Source organism: Eretmochelys imbricata, chromosome 1, assembly GCF_965152235.1.
Source record: "Eretmochelys imbricata isolate rEreImb1 chromosome 1, rEreImb1.hap1, whole genome shotgun sequence".
Taxonomy (NCBI): domain Eukaryota; kingdom Metazoa; phylum Chordata; order Testudines; family Cheloniidae; genus Eretmochelys; species Eretmochelys imbricata.
In genome coordinates, this window is record NC_135572.1 from 258,005,189 (window position 1) to 258,029,737 (window position 24,549).

Below are 24,549 nucleotides of genomic sequence, written 5' to 3' on the forward strand. Positions count from 1 at the left end.
GATTTGGCTGTAAGGTTTGATAGAGCATGCATGCCAGCCAGCTGTTAATGGTGAAGTATAGGAGGTGCCCTATCCAGTATCCAGGTTTGACATCAATTGAATAGGAGGAAAACAAATCACACTGAGACCCATTACCCCACTCTTGGGGTTATGACATATGCAAGAACAACAGGCCCTCCCAATCATCCCTCTCAGACAGCCTAACCCCACATCTGCAATGCCACCTTTGAGAAAATAATGGATTTCAGCCTACTCAGCAGTATATCAGAGATGCATTTAAAACACGGATCAGTGTTCAGAGATATTGCTATTTTCTATTTTGGTTTGTGCTCTGCTCCTTTTGACTCTATTGCTCCCACTCTGTCTTATATTCTTATATTTGCTATGCTTTTGTCTTATTTTCCTTTTCCTCGTTTTCTCCTCTGGCCATTCTTCCTCTTTCTCCCTCTTCTCTCCCTAGCTATCAGCCTCCTGTCCATCTCTGTCTCTGCATGCCTCTCTCTCTCCCGCCCCACCCCGCATCCTTTGTTTTCACTCTGCCCTATCCTCAGGTGTGCCCTACCACAATCAAGTGTCCATGTCTGGTTCATGCTGATGAGGCACATGGCTGCTGGCTCAGGCTGTTACATAGGTGCTTTTGCTTACAGGCGGTGTGGCTGATCTGCCTATAGAGTCACCACTTCCAGCACAGACCACAGCCTGAGTGACTCTCTGACTCTGTATTGAGCTAACTGTAGATATGATGAGGGTTGGTTCAAAGATTTATGCACAGCGGCAAGCTTATAGGGATAGCAGGACAGGGTATATTTGCAAATTCTGGAAGGTTTAGTAGCAAGGTGAAAGGTGGTTATTTATTTATTTGTATTGTGGTAGTGGCTCGGAGTCTCATTCATGGAGCAGGGCGGGAGGTTGGGGAGCAGGGCAGGGCTGGAGCAGAGTGGGGAGCTTATAGGGATAGCAGGACAGGGTATATTTGCAAATTCTGGAAGGTCTAGAAGGAAGTGAAAAACTGAATGCATCCAGTGAAGTGAGCTGTAGCTCACGAAGCTTATGCTCAAATAAATTGGTTAGTCTCTAAGGTGCCACAAGTCCTCCTTTTCTTTTTGCGAATACAGACTAACACGGCTGCTACTCTGAAACCTAGAAGGAAGTGGTTATTTATTTATTTATTTGTACACACAACCTGCAGCTGGCTGTAGTTCTACCGCCACCCAGGCTCTTGCCAACTTTGAAAAATTGTCCCATGGTAACTTTTACAAATGTTGGTAACCGTGTTCTTATCATTCAAGAACTTGGCCAAGACTTTGAAAAGTGACTCTGGAGTTTGGTGCCTCAATGCCTTTTAAGTGTCTCAGAGTGGTCATCCAAAAAACAGACATACCCAAAATCATTAGGCACTTCTGAAAATGTTGGCACTTGTGAATAGATTGCCATGAAACTTTGCCAGATACAGGCAACATTCATAACTTTCCAGGAACCAAAAAGCCTCATGCTAATTTGTATAGAAAATGGAGAAGAATGTAGCTGCCCTTCATGTCAATATGGAAATATGACCTGCAAAGACTACAGCTGGAACACTGAATGTTAAGACTTGTCATGAAATCCTGGCCCCATTGACGTCAGTGAGGCCAGGTTTTTACCTGTAGTCTCTGGTTTGCATCTCTGTATTAAGGATGATAGCCATGAGCCATGTTATAGAACTCACGGTGCTGCATTTGTCCAGTGAGTAACCTTTAGATCGCCCCATTCTTAGATGTTGCATTGTCTTTATCCTCTTCATCTCCGTTTTAAAATTTTGTTTGTTTAATTTTTGCTGAAAAACATCATTTGGAACAAACTGTAAAACAACTAAGTGCCCCCAAAAAGTGATTCAGCTGGAATACGTCTTCCTACCACCTGCAACTAACATGCAGGAAGAATAAATGGGAAAGGAAAGGAAGACTTAAAAAATAACGTGATGAGCAAAGTCAGCCTGTTCTCACTAGTGCTATATCAGTAAATGAAACAATGCTTGAAGATAATCGCACTGGGTAGATAGTAATTTTACAGCCAGGTTTAGATCTAATAATATGTTTCAGAGTAACAGCCGTGTTAGTCTGTATTCGCAAAAAGAAATGGAGTACTTGTGGCACCTTAGAGACTAACCAATTTATTTGAGCATGAGCTTTCGTGAGCTATAGCTCACTTCATCAGATGCATCAGATGCATCTGATGAACTGAGCTATAGCTCACGAAAGCTCATGCTCAAATAAATTGGTTAGTCTCTAAGGTGCCACAAGTACTCCATTTCTTTTTGCGAATAATATGTTTGCCATTTATATGAGATCTGGGATGTCACTTTTTCTTATCCCATCAGGTAGTACTGCAGATGTCATTTTAATTACATACTATTTTTCCATGGTCAGTAAAATAATTTCAGTCCTGGATGGTCATACTCATTGGCTTGTGTATAGAAACATTTTAGGGTCACATGTTGGGAATTTTAATTACAATACATTAAATCATGCAAGGATGCAAATTATTATAAGAAACTTGCTTCCTTATATTTACGTCAGAAGAAATTCATCCTTGTGTAGAAGGACCAGCACAAGACCTATGGACCCTTATGACCTGTTTTGAGAACTTAAGAGGGATTCTAGTGGTATATCTGCCTTGCACTGGCCCTTTGCACAGGGTTGAGTATCATCCTTATAACAAGATATATATATATATATCCAGAGACTTGGTAGGTGGGCTGTCTCAATACATGATGGTTTTTCATTTAGTGTTTTGATATTGCTTATCCATATCCACATTACAATTTGCCTTCCAAGAAATGTATCCCAGTCCTTTACTTCTGCAGTGTAATTGTAAAACTCTAGATGGATATTGGTGGAAAGGTCTAAAAGATGAACTGATAGAAATTCATACAGAGAGAGAGGGGGGAAACTGTTATTTTAAGAGGATATCAAGCTGAGAGGTCTAAAATATGCCTTTCCCTGTCCTCAAAAATGAGACTCCCTTTTAAAATACAATCTAGGTGAAATCTAAGTCTTAGTCAAGTCAAGGGCAAAGCTCCCATTGACTTCAGTGAGGCAAGCATTTCACTCATAATCCCTAGTAATAACAACAACTCTGAAACTTAGCTCATATGTAACAATGTTAAGTTTCTGAAGGATTTATGAACATTAACTAGTTAATCCTCACAACAGAGAAATTTAAAAGATTATCAGCCTTTGAAACAAGGACTGCCTTAAACTGAAAATTAGTGTTTCTTAGAAGCTACAACCAAAAGTAAACCTGTCAGAAGAAATGAATTTCTAAAATCATAGAATCATAGAATATCAGAGTTGGAAGGGACCTCTGGAGGTCATCTAGTCCAACCCCCTCCCCAGAGCAGGACCAATCCCAACTAAATCATCCCAGCCAGGGCTTTGTCAAGCCTGACCTTAAAAACTTCTAAGGAAAGGGATTCCACCACCTCTCTAGGTAACGCATTCCAGTGTTTCACCACCCTCCTAGTGAAAAAGTTTTTCCTAATATCCAACCTAAATCTCCCCCACTGCAACTTGAGACCATTACTCCTTGTCCTGTCATCTGCTATCACTGAGAATAGTCTGGATCCATCCTCTTTGGATACACCTTTCAGGTAGTTAAAAGCAGCTATCAAATCCCCCATCATTCTTCTTTTCCCAGTTCCTAAACAATCCCCGTTCCCTCAGCCTCTCCTCATAAGTCATGTGTTCCAGACCCCTAATCATTTTTGTTGCCCTTCGCTGGACTCTCTCCAATTTCTCCACATCCTTCTTGTAGCGTGGAGCCCAAAACTGGACACAGTACTCCAGATGAGGCCTCACCAATGTTGAATAGAGGGGAACGATCACGTCCCTCGATCTGCTGGCAATGCCCCTACTTATGCACCCCAAAATGCCATTGGCCTTCTTGGCAACAAGGGCACACTGTTGACTGATATCCAGCTTCTCGTCCACTGTCACCGCTAGGTCCTTCTCTGCAGAACTGCTGCCTAGCCATTCGGTCCCTAGTCTGTAGCGGTGCATGGGATTCTTCCTTCCTAAGTGCAGGACTCTGCACTTGTCCTTGTTGAACTTCATAAGATTTCTTTTGGCCCAATCCTCCAATTTGTCTAGGTCCCTCTGTATCCTATCCCTACCCTCCAGCGTATCTACCACTCCTCCCAGTTTAGTGTCATCCGCAAACTTGCTGAGGGTGCAATCCACACCATCCTCCAGATTATTAATGAAGATATTGAACAAAACCGGCCCCAGGACCGACCCTTGGGGCACTCCGCTAGATACCGGCTGCCAGCTAAACATGGATCCATTGATCACTACCCGTTGAGCCCGACAATCTAGCCAACTTTCTACCCACCTTATAGTGCATCCATCCAGCCCATACTTCTTTAACTTGCTGACAAGAATGCTGTGGGAGACCGTGTCAAAAGCTTTGCTAAAGTCGAGGAATAACACGTCCACTGCTTTCCCTTCATCCACAGAACTAGTTATCTCATCATAGAAGGCAATTAGGTTAGTAAGGCATGACTTTCCATTGGTGAATCCATGCTGACTGTTCCTGATCACTTTCCTCTCCTCTGAGTGCTTCAGAATTGATTCCTTGAGGACATGCTCCATTATTTTTCCGGGGACTGAGGTGAGACTGACTAGCCTGTAGTTCCCAGGATCCTCCTTCTTCCCTTTTTTAAAGATTGGCACTACATTAGCCTTTTTCCAGTCATCCGGGACTTCCCCGGATCACCATGAGTTTTCAAAGATAATGACCAATGGCTCTGCAATCACATCCGCCAATTCCTTTAGCACTCTCGGATGCAACGCATCCGGCCCCATGGACTTGTGCACGTCCAGTTTTTCTAAATAGTCCCAAACCACTTCTTCCTTCACAGAGGGCTGGCCACCTCCTCCCCATGCTGTGCTGCCCAGTGCAGTAGTCTGGGAGCTGACCTTGTTCGTGAAGACAGAGGCAAAAAAAGCATTGATTACGTTAGCTTTTTCCACAACCTCTGTCAATAGGTTGCCTCCATCATCCAGTAAGGGACCCACACTTTCCTTGGCTTTCTTCTTGTTGCCAACATACCTGAAGAAACCCTTCTTGTTACTCTTAACATCCCTTGCTAGCTGCAACTCCATGTGTGATTTAGCCTTCCTGATTTCATTCCTACATGCCCGAGCAATATTTATATACTCATCCCTGGGCATTTGTCCAATCTTCCACTTCTTGTAAGCCTCTTTTTTGTGTTTAAGATCAGCAAGGATTTCACTGTTAAGCCAAGCTGGTCGCCTGCCATATTTGCTGTTCTTTCTACGCATCGGGATGGTTTGTCCCTGTAACCACAATAAGGATTCTTTAAAATACAGCCAGCTCTCCTGGACTCCTTTCCCCCTCATGTTATTCTCCCTGGGGATCCTGCCCATCAGTTCCCTGAGGGAGTCAAAGTCTGCTTTTCTGAAGTCCAGGGTCAGTATTCTGCTGCTTTCCTTTCTTCCTTGTGTCAGGATCCTGAACTCGACCATCTCATGGTCACTGCCTCCCAGGTTCCCATCCACTTTTGCTTCCCCTACTAATTCTTCCCAGTTTGTGAGCAGCAGGTCAAGAAGAGCTCCGCCCCTAGTTGGTTCCTCCAGCACTTGCACCAGGAAATTGTCCCCTACAGTTTCCAAAAACTTCCTGGATTGTCTGTGCACCGCTGTATTGCTCTCCCAGCAGATATCAGGATGATTGAAGTCGTCCATGAGAGCCATGCACATCTCTTACCATTTCTCCAAATGTCTCCTACTTTTCTAGCAGCATAGTTTAATGTAAAATTAATAATTCATGGTTGTCAAATCCATGCCTGGTAGATAGTGACCAAACATCATTACTGTCTGATGGGTCTTGTGGTCTTCTCAATCCAGGTCCTAATGAACAGGTAACAAAATCATCACCGGAATTTGTTTCTTAGCACCCTTGTTGGGTGGTTGAGTCTCAATCTGGCTGAGGGCCCAGGACTTACTAGGTATGCTGAATGCATTGTCCATAACTGAAGGCCAGGGTGGAGATGTATCGAAGTATAGTGGAAGCTTATACAACTTCTACTTATGCTGTACATGTTCTGGGTATAAAAGGAGGATGGCAGTCTCCAGGATGAGGTGCCCCAGAAGCCATTTTCAGCTGTCAGTAATAGGGATGGTGTGGCCCTTACTATAAGTTAGAGCAGCCCTATGGCTGCGCACTGTGCTAGCTCTATCCCACAAGGGGCTAGTCATCATCCGGGAATTGCCAGGGTACAATGATGCTGCAACCAAGTCCATTCCCCGTCCCCCCGCACCCAAATGCAACACACCTTACGCTAGGTGCTGCGTAGGAGACAGCTCCGCAGTTGGCTATGCTGTGTCTCTGCCACCCAAGGATTCCTTCAAGCAGGGGGAATTCCCAAGTGTGGAGATCCACACTTTTCACCCCCAACCACAGAACAGCAGAGAGAGATCAGGTGAAACCTGTGGCATTGAGAACTGAATTTTGAGGAAAATTGGCACTAAATGTTTAAAAGCTTGCAGAGGAGTATATTGCTCTCTATGTCAGTTTTCAGTGCCTTAAAAGTATAATAATGCACTGTAAGAAAACAGGCATCTTTTAATATATTTCTGTGGAAATCATGACCTGATTACATCTTTAATCTCTGGAACACTGATTCTTAGAGAACAATACACAGAGCTCCACTGAATGGTTTACTAAGGATAAGATGTGTGGGTGTATGTGTGTGTTTGGGGGGGGGGGGGGGGTTGCGCATGTGCACTGGGGGAGAGGGACCATCTGAAAATCTAATTACTGTGCACACATTCATTTCTTCTTGCCCTCCTGCACCAATTCCCATGAGCTTTTCTTTTTTATGACCTAATGAACTATTTGCTTCAAGAGCTGCTTGAAATTAGTTGAGCAGAGGAAATCCTACTGAAAAAGTCTGATCCCATCCTTGTCAGGGGAAAACTATATGGTTACTAAGAAAACTTAGTTAAAAATTTGCTAAATTCTGTGTACATTCCAGGAGCCATATCTGTGTGAACTGTGGAAAATGCAGTGCAGATGTTAAAAAGTAAATATTGTTCTTAGGAGATAGCAGATGGAAGGATTAGACACCTATGAACTTGTTTATATTAGATGGGGGGATGGTGTACACTAGGCAAACTTATTACAAGGAAATAATAGATAATCCACGTTTATTGATGAATTATTGGCTGACTTTTTTGCTTTTTAAACATATAGGATCATAACAGTTCTATCTACTTACATGGTCCCCATACCATAGTATCTGAGCACGTCATCATCATTCATGAATTATCCTTGCAACATGCCTATGGTGTAGGGAAATATAATTATCCCTATTTTTCAGCTGAAGAGCTGGGACATAGAAAAGTTAAGTGACTTGCTCAAAGTTACACAGGAAGTGTGTGCCAGGTCTGGGAATTGAACCTGTATATCCATCGACTGCCTGAACAACAAGACCATCTTTCCTCTTGAAGATGATAAAGACGTTTTAGATTATCAGATTGATCCTCATGCATGAGCAATATATAATGCCCCTACAGAGGATGCATCCGATGGCACAAAAGATCACATTCAATATTACTGGCAGTTACAGGTGCTCAGTATCTCTCAGAATCAAGCCAGTAGTGCTTACTTTAGCATATGCAACGTTCTTTTTTAACTTTTAGTGAAGTCCTCATGGTTTTTGGAAGACTTCGTCAATTTCCATAATTGCTGGAGATTTCAGAGAGGACAGCTTTGAATCCAGCCTTAGGTCAGTAGTGACCAAAATTGTAACCAGATGAGGGTTGATTGTTGGTGTGTGAGAAATGAGTTTGGTGGTGTCAGACCAGATCCAAGTACTGAGATACAATGAAAAATACTTCCATGATTGATACTAGATGGTGGTCTCATAAGAAATCCAGGATAAAATACGTGTGGAGAATGAGCTACTTTCTCACCCACCCACTGTGCCCTAGAGGCACATTGCTGGAGCAGTCAGGAGAAGTTTGCATTGCCACCAAATCTGTCCTGAGGGCAGAAGGCTTCTATCTCCACTGCTGCCAGTCCATCATTTTTCATGAGGACTGTGCTCACAGAAAAATGATCTCTGCTCAGCTACCCACTGGCCGCAAACAGTTATTCGGGTTGTTTGCTATTAGGTATGTATACTCTCACCATTGCGCTCTGTAGGATTGCTCACATACTTAGTTAGCATGTGTGTATTTGCATGGGCAGGCGGAAGGACTGAAACAACACTAAGATGCCAGATTTTCCATAGTTTTTTGAGAAGCCTCAGTTTTTGAGTGTCCCCCTCCCAACCTGAGCAGACCTCTATCTTATGGAAAGTGCCATGACATTGTAAATGTCCATGCAGAGTGGACTGAAGCTCATCCAAAAGTCCAAGTTACAATGGAATTGAATGTGGCTACATCAGAGGACATCTTGTCTTCAGCCTTGGTGAAAACAGAAGTCTATATTGTAGCTTTACCAGTTTGTGGTACATTAGGGCTTGGTTTGGAAAGATGCCTCACCAGCAACAGTGGCAGGAGGCATTACAATAACAGAAATGTAGGGCTAGAAGGGACTTCCAGAGGTCATCTAGTACAGTGTTTCTCAATCTTTTTGAAACCAGGTACCGGCTTGCTGCCTTCCTAAACTGTGTCAGAGAGTTCTCAGGGACCAGCGCCAGTCCACGGACTGGTCATTGAGAAACACTTATCTAGTTCATCACCCTAGGCTGAGGCAGGACCAAGTAAACCCAAATCATCCCAGACAGGTATTTGTCTAACCTGTTCTTGAAAACCGCCAATAACAGAGATTCCACAACCTCCCTTGGAATTCTATTCCAGAACTTAACTACCTTTATAATTTGAAGGTTTTTGCTAATATCTAACCTAAATCTCTTTTGCTGTGGATTAAGCTCCCATGTCTTACATATGGCACTCCTGTTAATACACACCGGAATAATAGCCCTTTTCACAACTGCATCACACTGACGACTCGTATTCAATTTGTGATCCATGATAACCCCCTAGATCCCTTTCAGCAGTAGTACTGCCTAACCATTTATTCCCCTTTTTGTAGTTGTGCATTTGATTTTTCCTTCCTAAGTGTCATGCTTTCCACTTGTCTTTATTTAATTTCATCTTGTTGATTTCAGACCAGTTCTCCAATTTGTCAAGGTCGTTTTGAATTCTAATCCTGTCCTCCGAAGTGTTTGCGCTTCCCGGCTTAGTGTCATTTGTAAATGTTATAAGTTTACTCTCCTCTCCATTATTCAAGTCATTAATGCAAGTATGGAATAGTGATGGACCCCTATTAGACCCCACTAGCTATATCCGCCCAGTTTGACAGCGAACCATTGATAAGTACTCTTTTAGTGTGCTCTTTCAACCAGTTGTGCACCCACCTCCTAGCAATTTCATCTAGACCACATTTCCCTAGGTTGCTTATGAGAATGTCATGTGTGATTGTGTCAAAAGCCTTACTACAATCAAGATATATCATGAATACTGCTTCCCTCCAACCACTAGGCCAGTAAATCTGACAAAGAAGGAAATTAGATTGGTTTGGTGTGATTTGTTCTTGACAAATTCATGTTGGCTATTACTTATTACCTTGTTATCTTCTAGGTGCTTACTTGTTCCAGTATCTTTCTAGGCATTGAAGTTAGGGTGACTGGATTATAATTCCCGGTGTCTTCTTTGTTCCCATTTTTAAAGATAGTACTATGTTTGCCCTTCTCCAGTCCTGTGGGATCTCCTCCATTCTCCATGAATTCTTGAAGATAATTAACAAAGATTCCGAGATTGCTTCAGTTAGTTCCTTAAGTACCCCAGGATGAATTTCATCAGGCCCTACCAATTTGAATACATCAAATTAATCTAAATATTCTTTAATCTGATTTTCCCCTATTTTGGCTTCTATTCCTTCCCCCGCATTGTTAATATTAATCATGTTAAGTACCTGGTCACAACTAACTTTTTTAGAGAAGATTGAAGCAAACTAGCTATTAAACACCTCAGCCTTCTTGATATCATCCATTATTAGCTCTCATTTCCCACTAAATAGCAGACGTACATTTTCCTATGTCTTTCACTTGCTCCAAATATATTTATAGAACTTCTTATTATTACCTTTATGTCCCTTGCTATGTGTAACTCATTTTGTGCCTTGTCCTCCCTGATTTTGTCTCTACCTGCTTATGCTATTTTTTTGTACTCACCCTTAGCAAATTGTCAATGAAGGCTTCTGACTGCCTCTGTATTAAAGGGTTCAGAGTAACAGCCATGTTAGTCTGTATTCGCAAAAAGAAAAGGAGTACTTGTGGCACCTTAGAGACTAACCAATTTATTTGAGCATAAGCTTTTGTGAGCTACAGCTCACTTCTACACTTTCCACAGTATGCATCCGATGAAGATCTTTTTATATACACAGAAAGCATGAAAAAATACCTCCTCCCACCCCACTCTCCTGCTGCTAATAGCTTATCTAAAGTGATCACTCTCCTTATAATGTGTATGATAATCAAGTTGGGCCATTTCCAGCACAAATCCAGGTTTTCTCACCCCCCCACCCCACACACTGTGCTGGAAATGGCCCAACTTGATTATCATACACATTATAAGGAGAGTGATCACTTTAGATAAGCTATTAGCAGCAGGAGAGTGGGGTGGGAGGAGGTATTTTTTCATGCTTTGTGTGTATATAAAAAGATCTTCTACACTTTCCACAGTATGCATCCAATGAAGTGAGCTGTAGCTCACGAAAGCTTATGCTCAAATAAATTGGTTAGTCTCTAAGGTGCCACAAGTACTCCTTTTCTTTTTGTATTAAAGGGGAAAGCAGATACCTTCAGCAATGCTGGGAGGAGAGGAGCTCCCTGGAAAAGAGCTTACACACTTCCACTTGTAGGTTTTGTGCATTTTGCGACCTCAGTGCTGGCTCCACTTTCCCAATCAGTACCAAAGGATATGGGTTATTTTAAATCCAGAGCCACTGGAAATTTTTCAAACAAAAACTTTTTTTGTTCCTTGATCAAAAAATTGCCTTTTTTTCACCCGCAGTTGTTGACAATGTCAAAAAGTTTAGCTGCTTTTTTATAAATTTTATTTCAATTTACAGAAATGGTTATCAAAATTTTATGGTTACCAAAAACCTAGGCAAAAAGATTTTTTGATAGCATGGGGAGGTGGGGTAATGGGGAGTCCCCAGGAAAGAGAAAATGCAGTTGCTTTAGTAAAAAAAAAAAAAATGGGGACCCATTGGACTGGATAATCATAATGGTCCCTTCTGGCCTTAATATCTGTGAGTGAAATCCTGGCTCCACTGATGTCAGTGGCAAAACTATCAACTTTTATGTGGACTCTGACTATGAACCTGGTGACACCAGATTCTGTGAAATCTTGTTTGTAGCTACTTTCTTCATAGTACGCCTTCTTCAGCAATCCTTTTAACAATAATAACGCAGCTATGTTTAAAAGCATTAAAAAGCAAAACCTTCCATTGAATAATAAAGGGACAAGGAGGATTGCTGAGTGTCCCGTTTTTTATTTTAACTGAAATATACACCTTTTAGTCATGTAATGGCAATTAAAAATCTATCAACTACAACCCACTCTTTGCTGGTCTCCAGGGAGAGAGAGTCAGAATTCATATCAAAATGTAAAATTTCAGAAGCACATAGGGCTAGGTCGGTGTTTTGTGATTGCCCAAATATTCAGTGATTTTAATTACAATGGAACCTTGATAAATTGGTTTGTGCCACAATCCATTATTAACAACTTAATGAATACTACAATGGCCTATTAAAACTGTTCTATAGCAAAAGCTGTTGTCAGTGTTTCAGTTACAATCCGCCGTTGGTGACTGGGGGTTGTGGAATGGTTTATAACTCGGCTGTTTAAAAAAAAACTTAGAGTGAAACTCTGCATACAAGGGGTGCTGATCCTCGAGTCTGGCCAAGCTGTGCTTGGTGCAGGTCCTGAAGGGGGAGGGAAACAACAGTGGTTTTAATACTGCCTTTGTGCTCCTCTGATCTTAGGATCAGTTAGGGGGTCAATACTGCTCCCAGCACAATTTAGAGAAATCATACTGCTTTACAGTATGACAGGTGGTTTTGGTCCCCAAAAGGGCCAGGTGAGGGCTCACCAGAGCACAGTAGCACTCTGTTACTTTTCTCTTGGCCACATCCTCAGTACATTCCGTATGCCGGAGGAATCCTCTGTGAACCAGTCGTGCCAGCTTCATGGCTCTTTTGTGCCACCAGGGTGCTGCAAAAGGGCTGTAGAACTTGCCAGGATCTGACCTAAGCATGATTTTAGTATTGATTAAACAAAGTATTGATTGGTTTAAAATGCTATTTTTCAAATGAATTTTTAAAAAGCTTTTATTTGCAGTATTAAACTTTGAAATGTGATGAAAATATCAGTGAGAATTAATCTGATTGTGAGCACAGTCGGTATTATGGATCCAAATTTATTAACATTAGGGGTCTGAAAGATTTAACTGTCGTAAAACTCAGGCCATTTTTCTTTTCAAAACAAACAATATCTAAAAGTTTTATATTGCAGTAGGAACTTTGAGAACTTTAGATGTTACAGAAGGGTATACGGGGTTGACAGATCTGCTTGATTTGATAGGGTCCTGTCAGAGTTTAAGCAGCTGGAATTTAAACAGTTATGGTCCAGTTTCTTAGAGAAACATTTAATACATTTGCTGCATATGCTGTTTTCTTCCATTTTCACCATGGTTGTTGCAATCTCAAGGGGGATTACAAACAGATGTCAGGGGGTCACGACCACACTGCCCTTTAAATACTGCTGAATGGGGAGAAGGTCCTGGCTTGATCCTAGCTAGATGAGAGGGAGGATCCCAGTACAAAAAGGCTGAGAACCACTGCTCTAGTTAGGAGGAATTACATATATTAGACATATATCATTTGCATTTACACAGTTGACAGAATAATAATTAACAAAGTTGAAACATGTCATTACATTTTGTTCTGGAAAATAAAAGTTGTTGAATAGCAAAAGAATGCCCAGATCTGCTCACCACATGAATTATAGTATTACTCATTAGAATGCTTAATTTGCACATTGTATAAATGTGTATATGGAATGCGTAGAGTCCTCCTGGGCTGGCAAGTCAATAGTTACCATACAATATGATTTTTCAGAAAAATATTTTTAATTGGTATGTTAAAGAATGCTGGCTATAACTCGTGAGTATTGATCAGTCAGGGTCTCTGCAAGAAGTAGGACATATTAAGGTATTGTTGAGGAGGCAGGCAATTTGTATTCTGTATACTTTCAACTCAAGTGTTGGTGTATTTCTGCTGTCGAGTTGAAGACTTGAGTTTTGAGAACATTCCAGATAATAGAGATGTCAGACTACCATTCTTCATGCATTCTTGTGTTTTGTGGAAAGGGCATAGCAAGATACACAAAGTCCTCTTATTTTTCTTTCTGTGTGTGTGTGTGTGTGTGTGTGTGTGTGTGTGTCTCTCTCTCTCTCTCTCTCTCTCTCTCTCTCTCTCTCTCAACTCACACATGCATAATTTTTGTATGTGTTTATCAGTGTGTGCAAAATGCCTGTGTTTGCAATATAAAGGATGTGTAAATACTAGTAAGTCAGATTGAAACTCTCTAATGGAAAAGGGAGAATGCTTATTGCTACTAAGGAGTCCTCTACTGGATAAAAACCATAACTGAACTGAACGTTCAGGAAACTTCAGATAACAACACAATTCATCATTGGTTATCCTGTGCATGTTCAATGTATCTTTCCCTCCCAATACCAGTTTTACCCACCATCCCAACCCTGGCAACAGCTACCTCCCTTGTGCATATATACCTCCCCTCACCCTCCCCCCCCCCCCCCGCAAGCTACTAATGTGTTTTAGTTAGAGGTTAGTTTAATGTGACCTGAAAATGTGGAATAAGTCCTAACTTAGAGCTAAGGCCTGTTTGGTGACTAGCCCAGTAGCATGACAGAGCCTCAGCTGAAGAGACATGGTTGTTCAAAGAAGAAATAGTAATACCAGTTGTTATTATTTATTAACATATAGCAATAATTATAATAATAAATGGTATAACTATGCTTTTTATTATTAATATAAATAATGACAATAGCTGTAATACTTGACAATTATTAATTTTGAGCACCCCCAAAATGAGTTAGGCATCTCACATACCCAAGTAATGCCATCTTCCCTGCCCCAAAGTGTGCATGATCTCAATGTGACACAAGAGGGTCTTAGACCAAGGAGAAAGGGTGCCAGTAGTACAATCACATGGTAACCCAGTATGGCATGTATGTAGGTGGCTCCACTAGGCAATGGAGGTGGATTGGCAGACAGGTTTGGGGAGGGTGTGCTAAGCATGTGGAGGAGAGTAAAAGGAGACTGAGGCACTTGTAAGGCATTTTTAAAAAGGGTGAATAAAAGCAATGTTGGGGTGGCTCTCACAATCCTCAAGGCAGTAAGTACTTACAGTACATTCATGTACATTGGTGTTGAATGTCAGGCCAACACTGTAAATAGAACTATTCAGTCTAAGCTAATACCATTATAATCTCTCAAGGAGAAAAAATGGGGCATTGAGCTCTTGCAACAGCAACCCAAATCATTAGTCTTGTGTTCGGTAACTGGCATGTCAGTCAGTGATTCTGCTTCGGATACCAACGTCCTTCCCGCGCACACATACAACGCTGTGAGAAAAGGAGGGGAAGAATGTCAGATAATGATTTGGGAGGCAAAATAAACTTCAGAATACTAGTGTGTATGTGTGTGGGGGGGGGGGCGGGAGGGGAGACATCTTATACCTACTAATACAGTATGTGTTTGGTACTGTATGTTGATTTGGGTGGGGGTTTCTGAAAGCTGACTGAAGTCAACGGAAACCAGATAAGGCCCTTTATACACAGACGGGGTATGGGCAACAACAGCTCAAGCTTTCCCCAAAATTATTCTTACTGTTATTTATTATTTTTATTATGGTAGTGCCCAGGGGATTTAGTCAGGGATCAGAGCATTGTACAAACACAGAACAGAGAGGTGGTCCCTGCCCTGACACATCAGTTACAGCCAATGTGCCTCATTCCTGACTTGGAGAGAATAATGGTTGATGTGGGAGAGTAGCATAGTCTCTCTCCTCATTGCATTCTTGGCCTGTCTTCTGACGCTGCCAATAATGGTCTTAATTGTGTGTGTTGGGAAAGGAATTGTGATGTTTACATCACTTCATTATGCTTTGGATTGGGACCACCAGCTCAGCACTGATAAACCACCAACCAGCTGTCAGAAAGTAGAAGACTTTTGGTTACCAGGCTGAGTTTCATCTGATGACCTGGAGATGGGAGGTTTCATGTTCTGTTACCAGTCCTCCTAGCCATCCAGTACATCCTTCCTGTTCAGTTCAGTATTCAAAGAGAAAATGTGTGACTGAATTCCTTTTTGGGGATTTGCTACTGTTCATAAACTGCTCAAACTGCTGTCACTTTCTTGGTTTTATGATAACAAAAAAGCCTCAAGAGTGAATTACAGCTTTGGATACACATTAGAGCCATCTCTATTGGCGCATATATAGCTAATGATGCAAAAAAGAGGTGTTATCTATTCCACAGTACCCATGTACTTATCAACATATATTCAAAGTGGCACTGTTACAAAAGATAAGACACCATCTCTTCTTTAAAAATTATTTCTTCCCCTTCCCTGTGTATTTAGCTGGCAGTTAGTGTATCCAAAGAAGTAAAAATATCCTTCTCGTAAGTGAATACTTTGTGTAACTGCAGAAGGGATTAGCACAGTGGCTTTAGCCAACTGTAAGCTACTTCAGTTTTGTCTACACTGTGCTGGCAAAGTGCATTAGAGGGGTGTGATTTGTAGAACACTAGCTCTAAAAGTTGTCTAGTTAGCGTTAATGTAGACGACACAGTGTAGACAAGCTCCAAGTAGACTGTTTACACCAAGTAAGGACCTTTTAGAGTGTGCCAGCAGAGTTTACAGGGTGCAGTTAGAGTCCAACATGTTAGAGTGCTTTACAAATCACACCCCTCTGGCGTGCTTTGCCGTAGTGTGTAGATGAGCCCTGGGTGTAGCTAATTTATTCACAGGGAGTTCTATTGTGATATTTTGTTACTCCCCATTATACTGTTTTTATATGGATTCCCCTGCTTGTCCCTTTCTGGAATTATAAAGTGCTCTTTTGGGATGTCCACCTGATGCCATAGATCATAAACTGTAGCATGAGCTGTTCTTGGAATTGCCCAGACAGCAAGTATGAGCATTTTATGACTTCCAGAAAAAATAACCTTGCTTAAGTGCATTATGGTTGTAAATATGTATCAAGAACTTAAGTGGTGATGGTGGTGCAGAGAAATAAAGAATGTTGCAGTTTTAAAAAAAAAAAGTCTCAAAGTCAAGAAATTTAAACCTAAGGTTACACTTTAGAAAACTGTGGAGCAGCTTCATTGAGAAATAAAAAAACATGGTATTGAGCAGAATTCAGTAGCTAGAATTGTCCTGTTTCTTTATTCTACGTGTTGCCTCAAACAAGCCTGTAACTAGGAGCTTTGTGGTTCATACGCAACAGCTCATCCTGGAAGAACTAGAAGGACCTGTTTTAAACTTGTCTCAGCTTGAAATAACTCTCTAAATTGTCTTCATTCATTAGCAACTGAATCTAAAATTCAAATTTATTTTCATCTCTGAACTGTGTGGAAGATCTTGGGAATGACATGATTTTCTCTGTAGACTCTTAATACCTCTAATACAGGCTGGCACTTGCCTGTATACTGTACTGATGTTTCTATATTTTATTTTGCTTCACTGCTGTGCTCGATAAGTGAGCAGCTAAATAATCTCTGGATCGTTAACCAAGTGAGGAACTTTCTGGGATTGGACATGGTGAGTGAGTCTTGGGAGTATAGTAGCACCATTTCCCTTCCCTGTCCCCTCCCCTCCTTCCCCAACTTCAAACATTGGACTTTTACAATGTGGACCACAAGGTGTATTTTAATTTCTCTGTATGGAAAGAGAGATCCCCATCCATCCAGAGTTCTTCAGAAGGTGAAGAGGGGAAACCTGAGCACTCTTCTCTGTCGCCTTCCCTCTGAACCGTTCTTTTGTCTTTAAGTGGAACCCAGCAGAGGGAAATTGCTTCGTATTTTTCAACAGCCTGATTTTCCTGTTATTGGGTGACTCCATGGCCAGATGCACGGAAATAGTATATTCTCTCTCTGTGTGTCTATATAGGATGTTAAAAACCCAAGTTATGCTGTAGTCAAACACAAGTTGTTGGGCTCAGTACAGGGATAACTGTGTGAAATTCCATGGTCTGTGATATGCAGGAGGTCAGACTAGATGATCTAATGATCCATTATGGCCTTAAACTCCATCTAATGTATCTCTCTCTCTCCCCCTTCATGTGAGGTTTTTTAAGTGTTTTTATAAATCTCAGTTAACTTAAGCGTCACAATACCCTGTAAATATATATTGTATATTATTATACCCCTTTTACAGTGGGGGAACGGAAGCTAATTGTAGTTCAAAGACAGAGATTGGAATAGAACCCAAGTGTCCTTGCTCACAATGGGGTAAATGCTATCTACTATAACATAGCTCCTCTCTCTAGTTGTTTATGGGTGGTTAATCCAGCCAATGAAATAGCATCTTAGTAGGCATTAGGCATTAGCTTAATACTTGATTTATTTATTTGTAAAAAGGCAAGAGTCATCATCCTTGCAAAGGAGATTCCATCTCTGACTCTAAGTCTGCAGGTGACTCCAAGAATTTGACAGTCTTGTCTGTTCACTAACTGTTTCTTCCAGTGTGTTCTGTAGCTGTGACTTCAGGGTAATGTAACATCCTGATCAAGTTATCATAATGATGCATCTGTTTTCTGTAGAGAAAAGGGAATCAGTCTGGATTCTCCCTCCACAAACAAGGACATTCATAGTTAGTTTGACCACTCTCTAAGTACAATGAGCATAATCAGTATGACATTTCTGGAGCCAGGGAAATTGACTAAACTCTTTTTATTTTGAGCTGTATGAAATTATCTGAACCAAGTGCAAAATAACACAAAACTTCCCTGCTCTGTAGTTTCATGACAAACACTATGCTCAGACCAGGTTTGACAAAATGTTCTTGAATCTTTCAAATAAACCTGGGCCGATATGTATCCTTTTGCATTAAAAACCTCATAAAAGTAGGAGCTTTATTCCTTTATAAGATGTGCCTATCATCAATCTCTCAACTTGTTTACAATAAAAACACCACAATAAGCCATCCAGCCAGTGTTAGTGAATGCAAACAAACTAGTTTCCCTACCACCCTCAAACAATACCTTTAAGGATGGCCTGTGTTAAAAGATAAACTTTGCAATTGACTTGAAGTTCAACAAACTCTGGTTCTTTTGGACTGAGAGGGGGACTAAATTCCAGAGTTGGGAGCCCTCCGCTGAGAGTGCCCTGCCTTAACCCCTAGATGGGCAAATCTAGGACCTGTCAACTCAAGCATCCCAATTAATTCCAATCTCTGGTTTAAAACATATAGAAAGAAGAGAATCTCTGATTTATTGGGGTGATGGATTTTTTTTCCCAGAGGGGTGGAGTTTGCATGTTTTTGATGTGAAACTTAGTGTTTTTAATCAGAAGTTGGATTTGACCATCCTGTTTTAATTTGACAGATACTCTTCCTTGAGGGCTTCATTTTGTGCTCCACAGTAAAGCTTTCAATTAAAAAAAAAATCAAGAGTTTTATTCTCCGCTTCTTTACTGATACCAGTGAAGCTATTCCAGACAAAGGTCTGGCCCCAAGATGCTGGCCCTCAAGGTTCCAAATTTAGCTTTCAAAATGTGAACTGGATGCAGACTAATATAGTTATGTGTGTCTGAGTCTGCAGAAAGCCTGAAAGAGGTGTAAACTGCTTCATTTTATGAGTGGGTTAATTTTGAATCCTAATGAGATTTTACTGTCAACCTATTTTGTTATTTCACTGCCAATCAAAGCATGCAGGAAAGAGGAGGTATGATCATACTGTGAAGGTCTGGTGCAGTCTATTGTTAGTGGCATTTCATTTTGGCATCATGAGTGTGTGGAGCTTGGGTTGGCAAGAGCTTTGATGAGAGGAGCTTGGGAGAGTTTCACCAATTATATTTTCCAGCCTGGCTGCCGGTTTCATGTGTAATTTGCTTTGGTATTATTTAGTTCATTCAAACCTGAAACCCAAATTGAATTACAGGTGTGAGAAAAAAATTGTAGAAATCCTTGCAGTTGAAAGCATCCTTCTGAATGAAGATTCCACGGGAAATGTTTCTGATAGCGCTGTCTGTGAGCTTTCCCTTTCACCTTCTAAAACTGTAACCCAAGAGGTCCATTTGGGTCCCAAAAGCCAGGGTTCAGTAGTTAAAAGGTCGTTCTATAGGCTTAACTTAAAAGTTATGCAAAAGTGCAGTTTCCCAGTTCAAGGCTGAGTGAGCTTGAGACCCTGCCCAAGACCCTTGATTCTTGTGAGGAGAAGAATTAGGATGCATTGCATGCACAAGGGACAGACTTCTATGTTCTTTTGACAGCTGTGAAGCTTAAAAGTGAGTACTGAAGAAAGAATGATAAATACTGCTGGATGTGCCTTCCCCAGAACAGGACCCATCTGTTCTTCTGCTACACATCTGTAGCACAAAGCTGGTTAGTTCCATGCAGAGTGATTTTTCTGCATGGCCAGGTGATGTTTAAGGAGACTAATGAGAGGGATGATATGGCCCAGATCAGTGGTGTCAGGAAGCATATAATAAAGTATCTTTCTCTGAGAGACTGAAAGCAGGACTTGTCCTAGTATATATTTCAAAGGGGGTAACTATGTCATCCACAAAGTTGAACATTTACTCTCCTGCAAACCACATCCAAATTATAGTCTTTGAAGCAGTAACTAAATCTGAAGCTTTCATTGGTTTAATGATAGATGCTTCCTTGTGTGGAAAAAAATAAAAAATGGAAGTCCATCTCATTGACGTGACTTTGTTTTGCTGCTGGCAATTGCAGCTCCCTCTTACTCAGGAATAACGTAACTAAGAAAGATTGAATATAATATAGAAGGTTCTGTTAGCTTCTGCTGCCTGTCAGGAAAATCAAAGAAACTTCCCATTGGGAAGAGTAAGCCAGCAGCTAAATATGATGCCCAGAGAATGTTTTCATGTGGTGATGCTACCAATATCAGATCTGTTGTCAAACTGAAAAATGTGCATTTTCTTTCCTGTGAATGTACCTGAGAGACTCCCTCTTCTCACCTCCAGCAACTGACAAATAATCCAACTTTTTTTGTTTCTATGCCAATGTTTTTTCCCAGTCACCATACTGTGCTTTTTGGGGAAGGATGATTTTACTACCTTTGTGATCCCAGAAAAAAAAGCATGTCTCACTGTGATAGGTAATAACCAGCCTGCCAAATTGAAATCTCTTTTCTCTTGCTGGGCTGATGATTGTTAATGTTGCATTCTGTATTGATGTGTAAAGAAGAGCTGGATGAACTGTGTACTGCGGAGGATTTGTTAAAATGTACCGCTTTATTCTCTTTGTGAATTATCGATGAACAAGTTGTGATTTTTCAGTGTTATTCATTCTTCACATTTATTCAAATAGTGTGTGCAAATAAACTTAAGTTTTTTATGGATTGTTCACTAACCGGTGGCTTTTAATAGTCCCTGTGCGCTACGGGGCCAATCACATGGTATAAATAAGTTAGAAGTTATTTGCTTCTCCTCTCTGATTGGATGACCTACAGTTCATAAACAGGAAGATGTGTCTCTTTTCCATATTATATGCAAAAAGGTCAAAATTGTGATGGCAGTGTTTTAGTACAATACACTAGTGAATATTTAACTTGTGCTAGAATTCATTTTGTTTTGCACGAATGTTCTTGTGAACTGAACTTTGCTCACCCTGTTCTATTATTTATTATGATTATTATTACTTCAACTATTCTGGCAGTGCCTAGAGGCCTCAAACAAGATCAGGGCCTCATATGGCTAAATGGTGGGCAAGCATATTGTAAGGGACAATTTCTGCCCCAAAGAACTTACAATCTAAATTTGAGGTCCAGACTTCACAAGTAAGTACAATTCCTAGGCAACAGGAGCCAGTGGGTTGCTTTGCAAAACTACACACAAATATATCTTTGACCATATTTGCCTATCTCTGGTTCAAACTAAGGGCTTGTCTACACTAGAAAAATTGTACCACTTTAAATTTACTGGTAGAGTCACAGCAGTACAACCCCTCTAATGTTGACATAGTTATATTGGTATAAAGGTGATTTATACCATATAACTAGCTATTCCTGTGCAAGAAAGGGAATTAACTATACTGGTGTAAATCACCTTTATACAGGTACAACTGCATACACGGTAGGGCATTTACCAGTATCACACACCTAATTGAAATAGGTATATAGGAAAAAATTTCAAGTGTAGACCAGGACCAAGAACTGGACTGTTTATTGCACAATGCATTGACTACCAGAACAAATGTTGAATGAGCACGTGAATGAACGGTTTCAGAGTAGCAGCCGCGAAGTGAGCTGTAGCTCGCGAAAGCTTATGCTCAAATAAATTGGTTAGTCTCTAAGGTGCCACAAGTACTCCTTTTCTTTTCACGTGAATGAAGTCTTCCTAGGGCAGTTAAATGCAGTCTTTAGCCATAAAGAGTTAAAGTATGCAGAAATATTGATTCTTTGGTTCACAGGGACAGCTGGGAAAGAAGGTATATTACCCAGTAACAGTTACAATACAGTCACAGCTCTTTTATTTCTTCATGTGTTAGACATGAGAGGCTTTTTGCTAGCAGTACATTCATTTTGACTGCGGAACACATTTCTAAATTTAGGCATAGGATGGTGTTGTAAATGATGGGACACATTTCTGAGTGCAATATACAGTAATATGGCTTTGCATGCTTCATCACCCTGGGAAATCCATGCATGCAGGGCACTGGGTGTAATGCAGATCAGCTCGGCCAGTACGCACAGCTCTTGTGTATACCATAACTGGCACTGGCCTTTATAATCCAGCCTCTTGCTTTCAGGGGCACCAAATTCACATGTGTAATTACAAGCTTTCATTTGATGGAGTGAGATTCACAGGAGAACTTAGAACGGTTCCGTGCTAACCCCTTGCCTTACCCAAACGCTCTGAATTTCAGTTTCTCTCTGCAGTTTGCTGGCAGCAGAGCTAGAGCACAGGATATAAAATATTTCTCCTCTTGGCTCTCGCTGCTTCTTGTTCCCATGTCATGTAAAAATATTATCTGATTAAGTCTGTTGATATATATAATTAATTGCTCCTTCCTTACCCTTATCTCACTAGCCTGTCCTTTCTCTGGCTTCTTCTTTATCTGTATCATCTGATGCAAGAAAATAATTCAAAATATTTTTGTTTATTCTTTAATTAATAAATAAATGCTGATTTAATCCTTTTGAAGAAACACTTGATCCCTGCTTTTCCTTTTCAAGCTGCAGCATGTCAGATCCTGGCACTGCAGTCACCCCTGGGATCTTTCTGTGCTATGATACATTATGTTGGTATTTGAGGAATTGACAAATGAATCTCCTGGCCTCATGGCTTAGATTCAGCACAGCAGTATTATATCCTGCTCTCAAAAGTCAATCCAAACTGTCCAAACTGGCTTGGAGTCAACCTGCTCTTGCGCATAGTTCTGTTCCTGTGGCATTTTTCTGGCTCAAACTGACATAAGCAAGTAGCTTTAGTAAAAGGAGGATGGTTCAACAAGCATTTTGCATGAACAAGACATACATACATGTTTTGTTCTGATGTAACTATATCGTAGAGAGATGCTTATAGTGGTGCAACTTATTACCAAAGTTATACTAATATAAGCACTTTTATACCAATAAAATGGAGTCCACCCTAGAGGGCTGCACAACCAGCATAGTTAAATTGATACAAAAACTGTGGATAGATCTGCCCTGAGACCTAGATTGTGGCTTCGTGTGCTCTTGAGTGGCTGCATAAGCTAACTCCCCTGTACATGCCTAGCGTGGCTATCTGGACCTTAGGTTTGGGCATATGTGAATAAGTGGAACAACATGCCTGCTTACTCCCTTCTCAGAGTAGATAGGTGGGGAATGGGCAGAGAGTATGCCTCCATCCCCCCGTCCCTACCCCCCACATGCACACGCACTGGCAATACAGCTGTGCCGGTGTGCGTCGGCTGGGACATGCCATTATAGGTACGACCAGAAAGTGCTAAATACCCACCCTCTGGAAATTAGGTCCTTGCAATGTGTCTGACGTGGTCACGCACAATCATTTTGAACACATGTGCATAGTTTATTATTTTGATTCATTCTGAGCGTATGTTTTTATCTTGCATTTCACAGAGGCGCAGAGACTTCCTCCAGTTGATACTCGATGCTCGCAGCTCTACTAACTGCATTGGTGTGGAGCACTTTGACATAGTCAACCAAGCTGATGTTTCCATTCAGGACCATAAGCCTCCTGCTGACAAGGGCCTGCCTAAAAAGGTTCAGAAGACATTGTCTGAGGATGAGATTGTAGGCCAAGCCTTCATCTTCCTCATTGGTGGGTATGAGACCACCACCAATGCCCTCTCCTTCGCCACCTACTTATTAGCCACCAACCCAGAGTGCCAGGAGAAACTGCTGCAGGAAATAGATGAGTTCTCTGGAAAACATGTGAGTAGATTCATTGACTTCTTTGCATAACATAAGTAGTGTGAGCAGAGTGCCTGCCTTGAAATATGGACCTGGACACATGAGGCAGATATTAAAAATGTAAATTACATGCACAAAGCTACATTAATGCAACATGAATATTGCACCATTAAAATAAAAAAGTCAGGGAGGGCAAAAATTAAGATCCCAAGAGTAACATTTAAATGAACCATGTTCTCTTTATTAATCCACTGTGAATGTATCCTCCCACTGTAGCCTCTAATGCAGGTGGTAGTTTTGTCGGCCCCAGTCCTGTATGCATTTCCTGGGTTTTAGTTATATTCAGTTACTTATTTAACAAGAAAAATAAAAACAAAATGTTAAATGTCACCACCTGGCCTGAAACACATGACATGGATGCCAGACTGTTGCGACTGAACCCAACCACTGGGTCCTACATGCTTCTAAACCCACTGGGACTAGGTAGCGTCCACTCACTGTTTCTAGCTCTGAATCCCTATGGTGCACTATCAGGCTGAGACCTCAGGCAAGCAAGGAGCACAGGCTTAGCCTAGGAATTTCTTAACCACAGTCATTTTACTCTAGAAAACATTAGTGAATTATAGATCTTTGAAAACAAGAAACAGGCTTGAGGCGTACCCTCCACCCAGTCTCATGTTACCCCATTTGTGAATCAAAGTTTGTCAGCATTCATGCTGGGCGTATTCCCTCCTGCTTTCTCTCTCTCCTTCACATCTGGCTTACATGTAGCAGTGGTGCACCCCTGTACTTCAAAGCAGCAGCTCTTCGTAAATATAGACTCTTTCCTTTTGCCATGTGC

At 41.1% G+C, this 24,549-nt stretch overlaps 1 protein-coding gene across 2 annotated transcripts in view; it reads left to right on the forward strand.

Annotated features, from left to right (window-relative positions):
* TBXAS1 (thromboxane A synthase 1) overlaps positions 1–24,549 on the forward strand; it is a 304,882-nt gene that overhangs the window by 183,048 nt on the left and 97,285 nt on the right. For both annotated transcript variants that reach the window (XM_077828280.1, XM_077828289.1), the window contains exon 9: positions 23,415–23,729. In XM_077828280.1, coding sequence (XP_077684406.1) covers positions 23,415–23,729 — 315 coding nt within the window. The remainder of the gene's footprint in view (positions 1–23,414; positions 23,730–24,549) is intronic.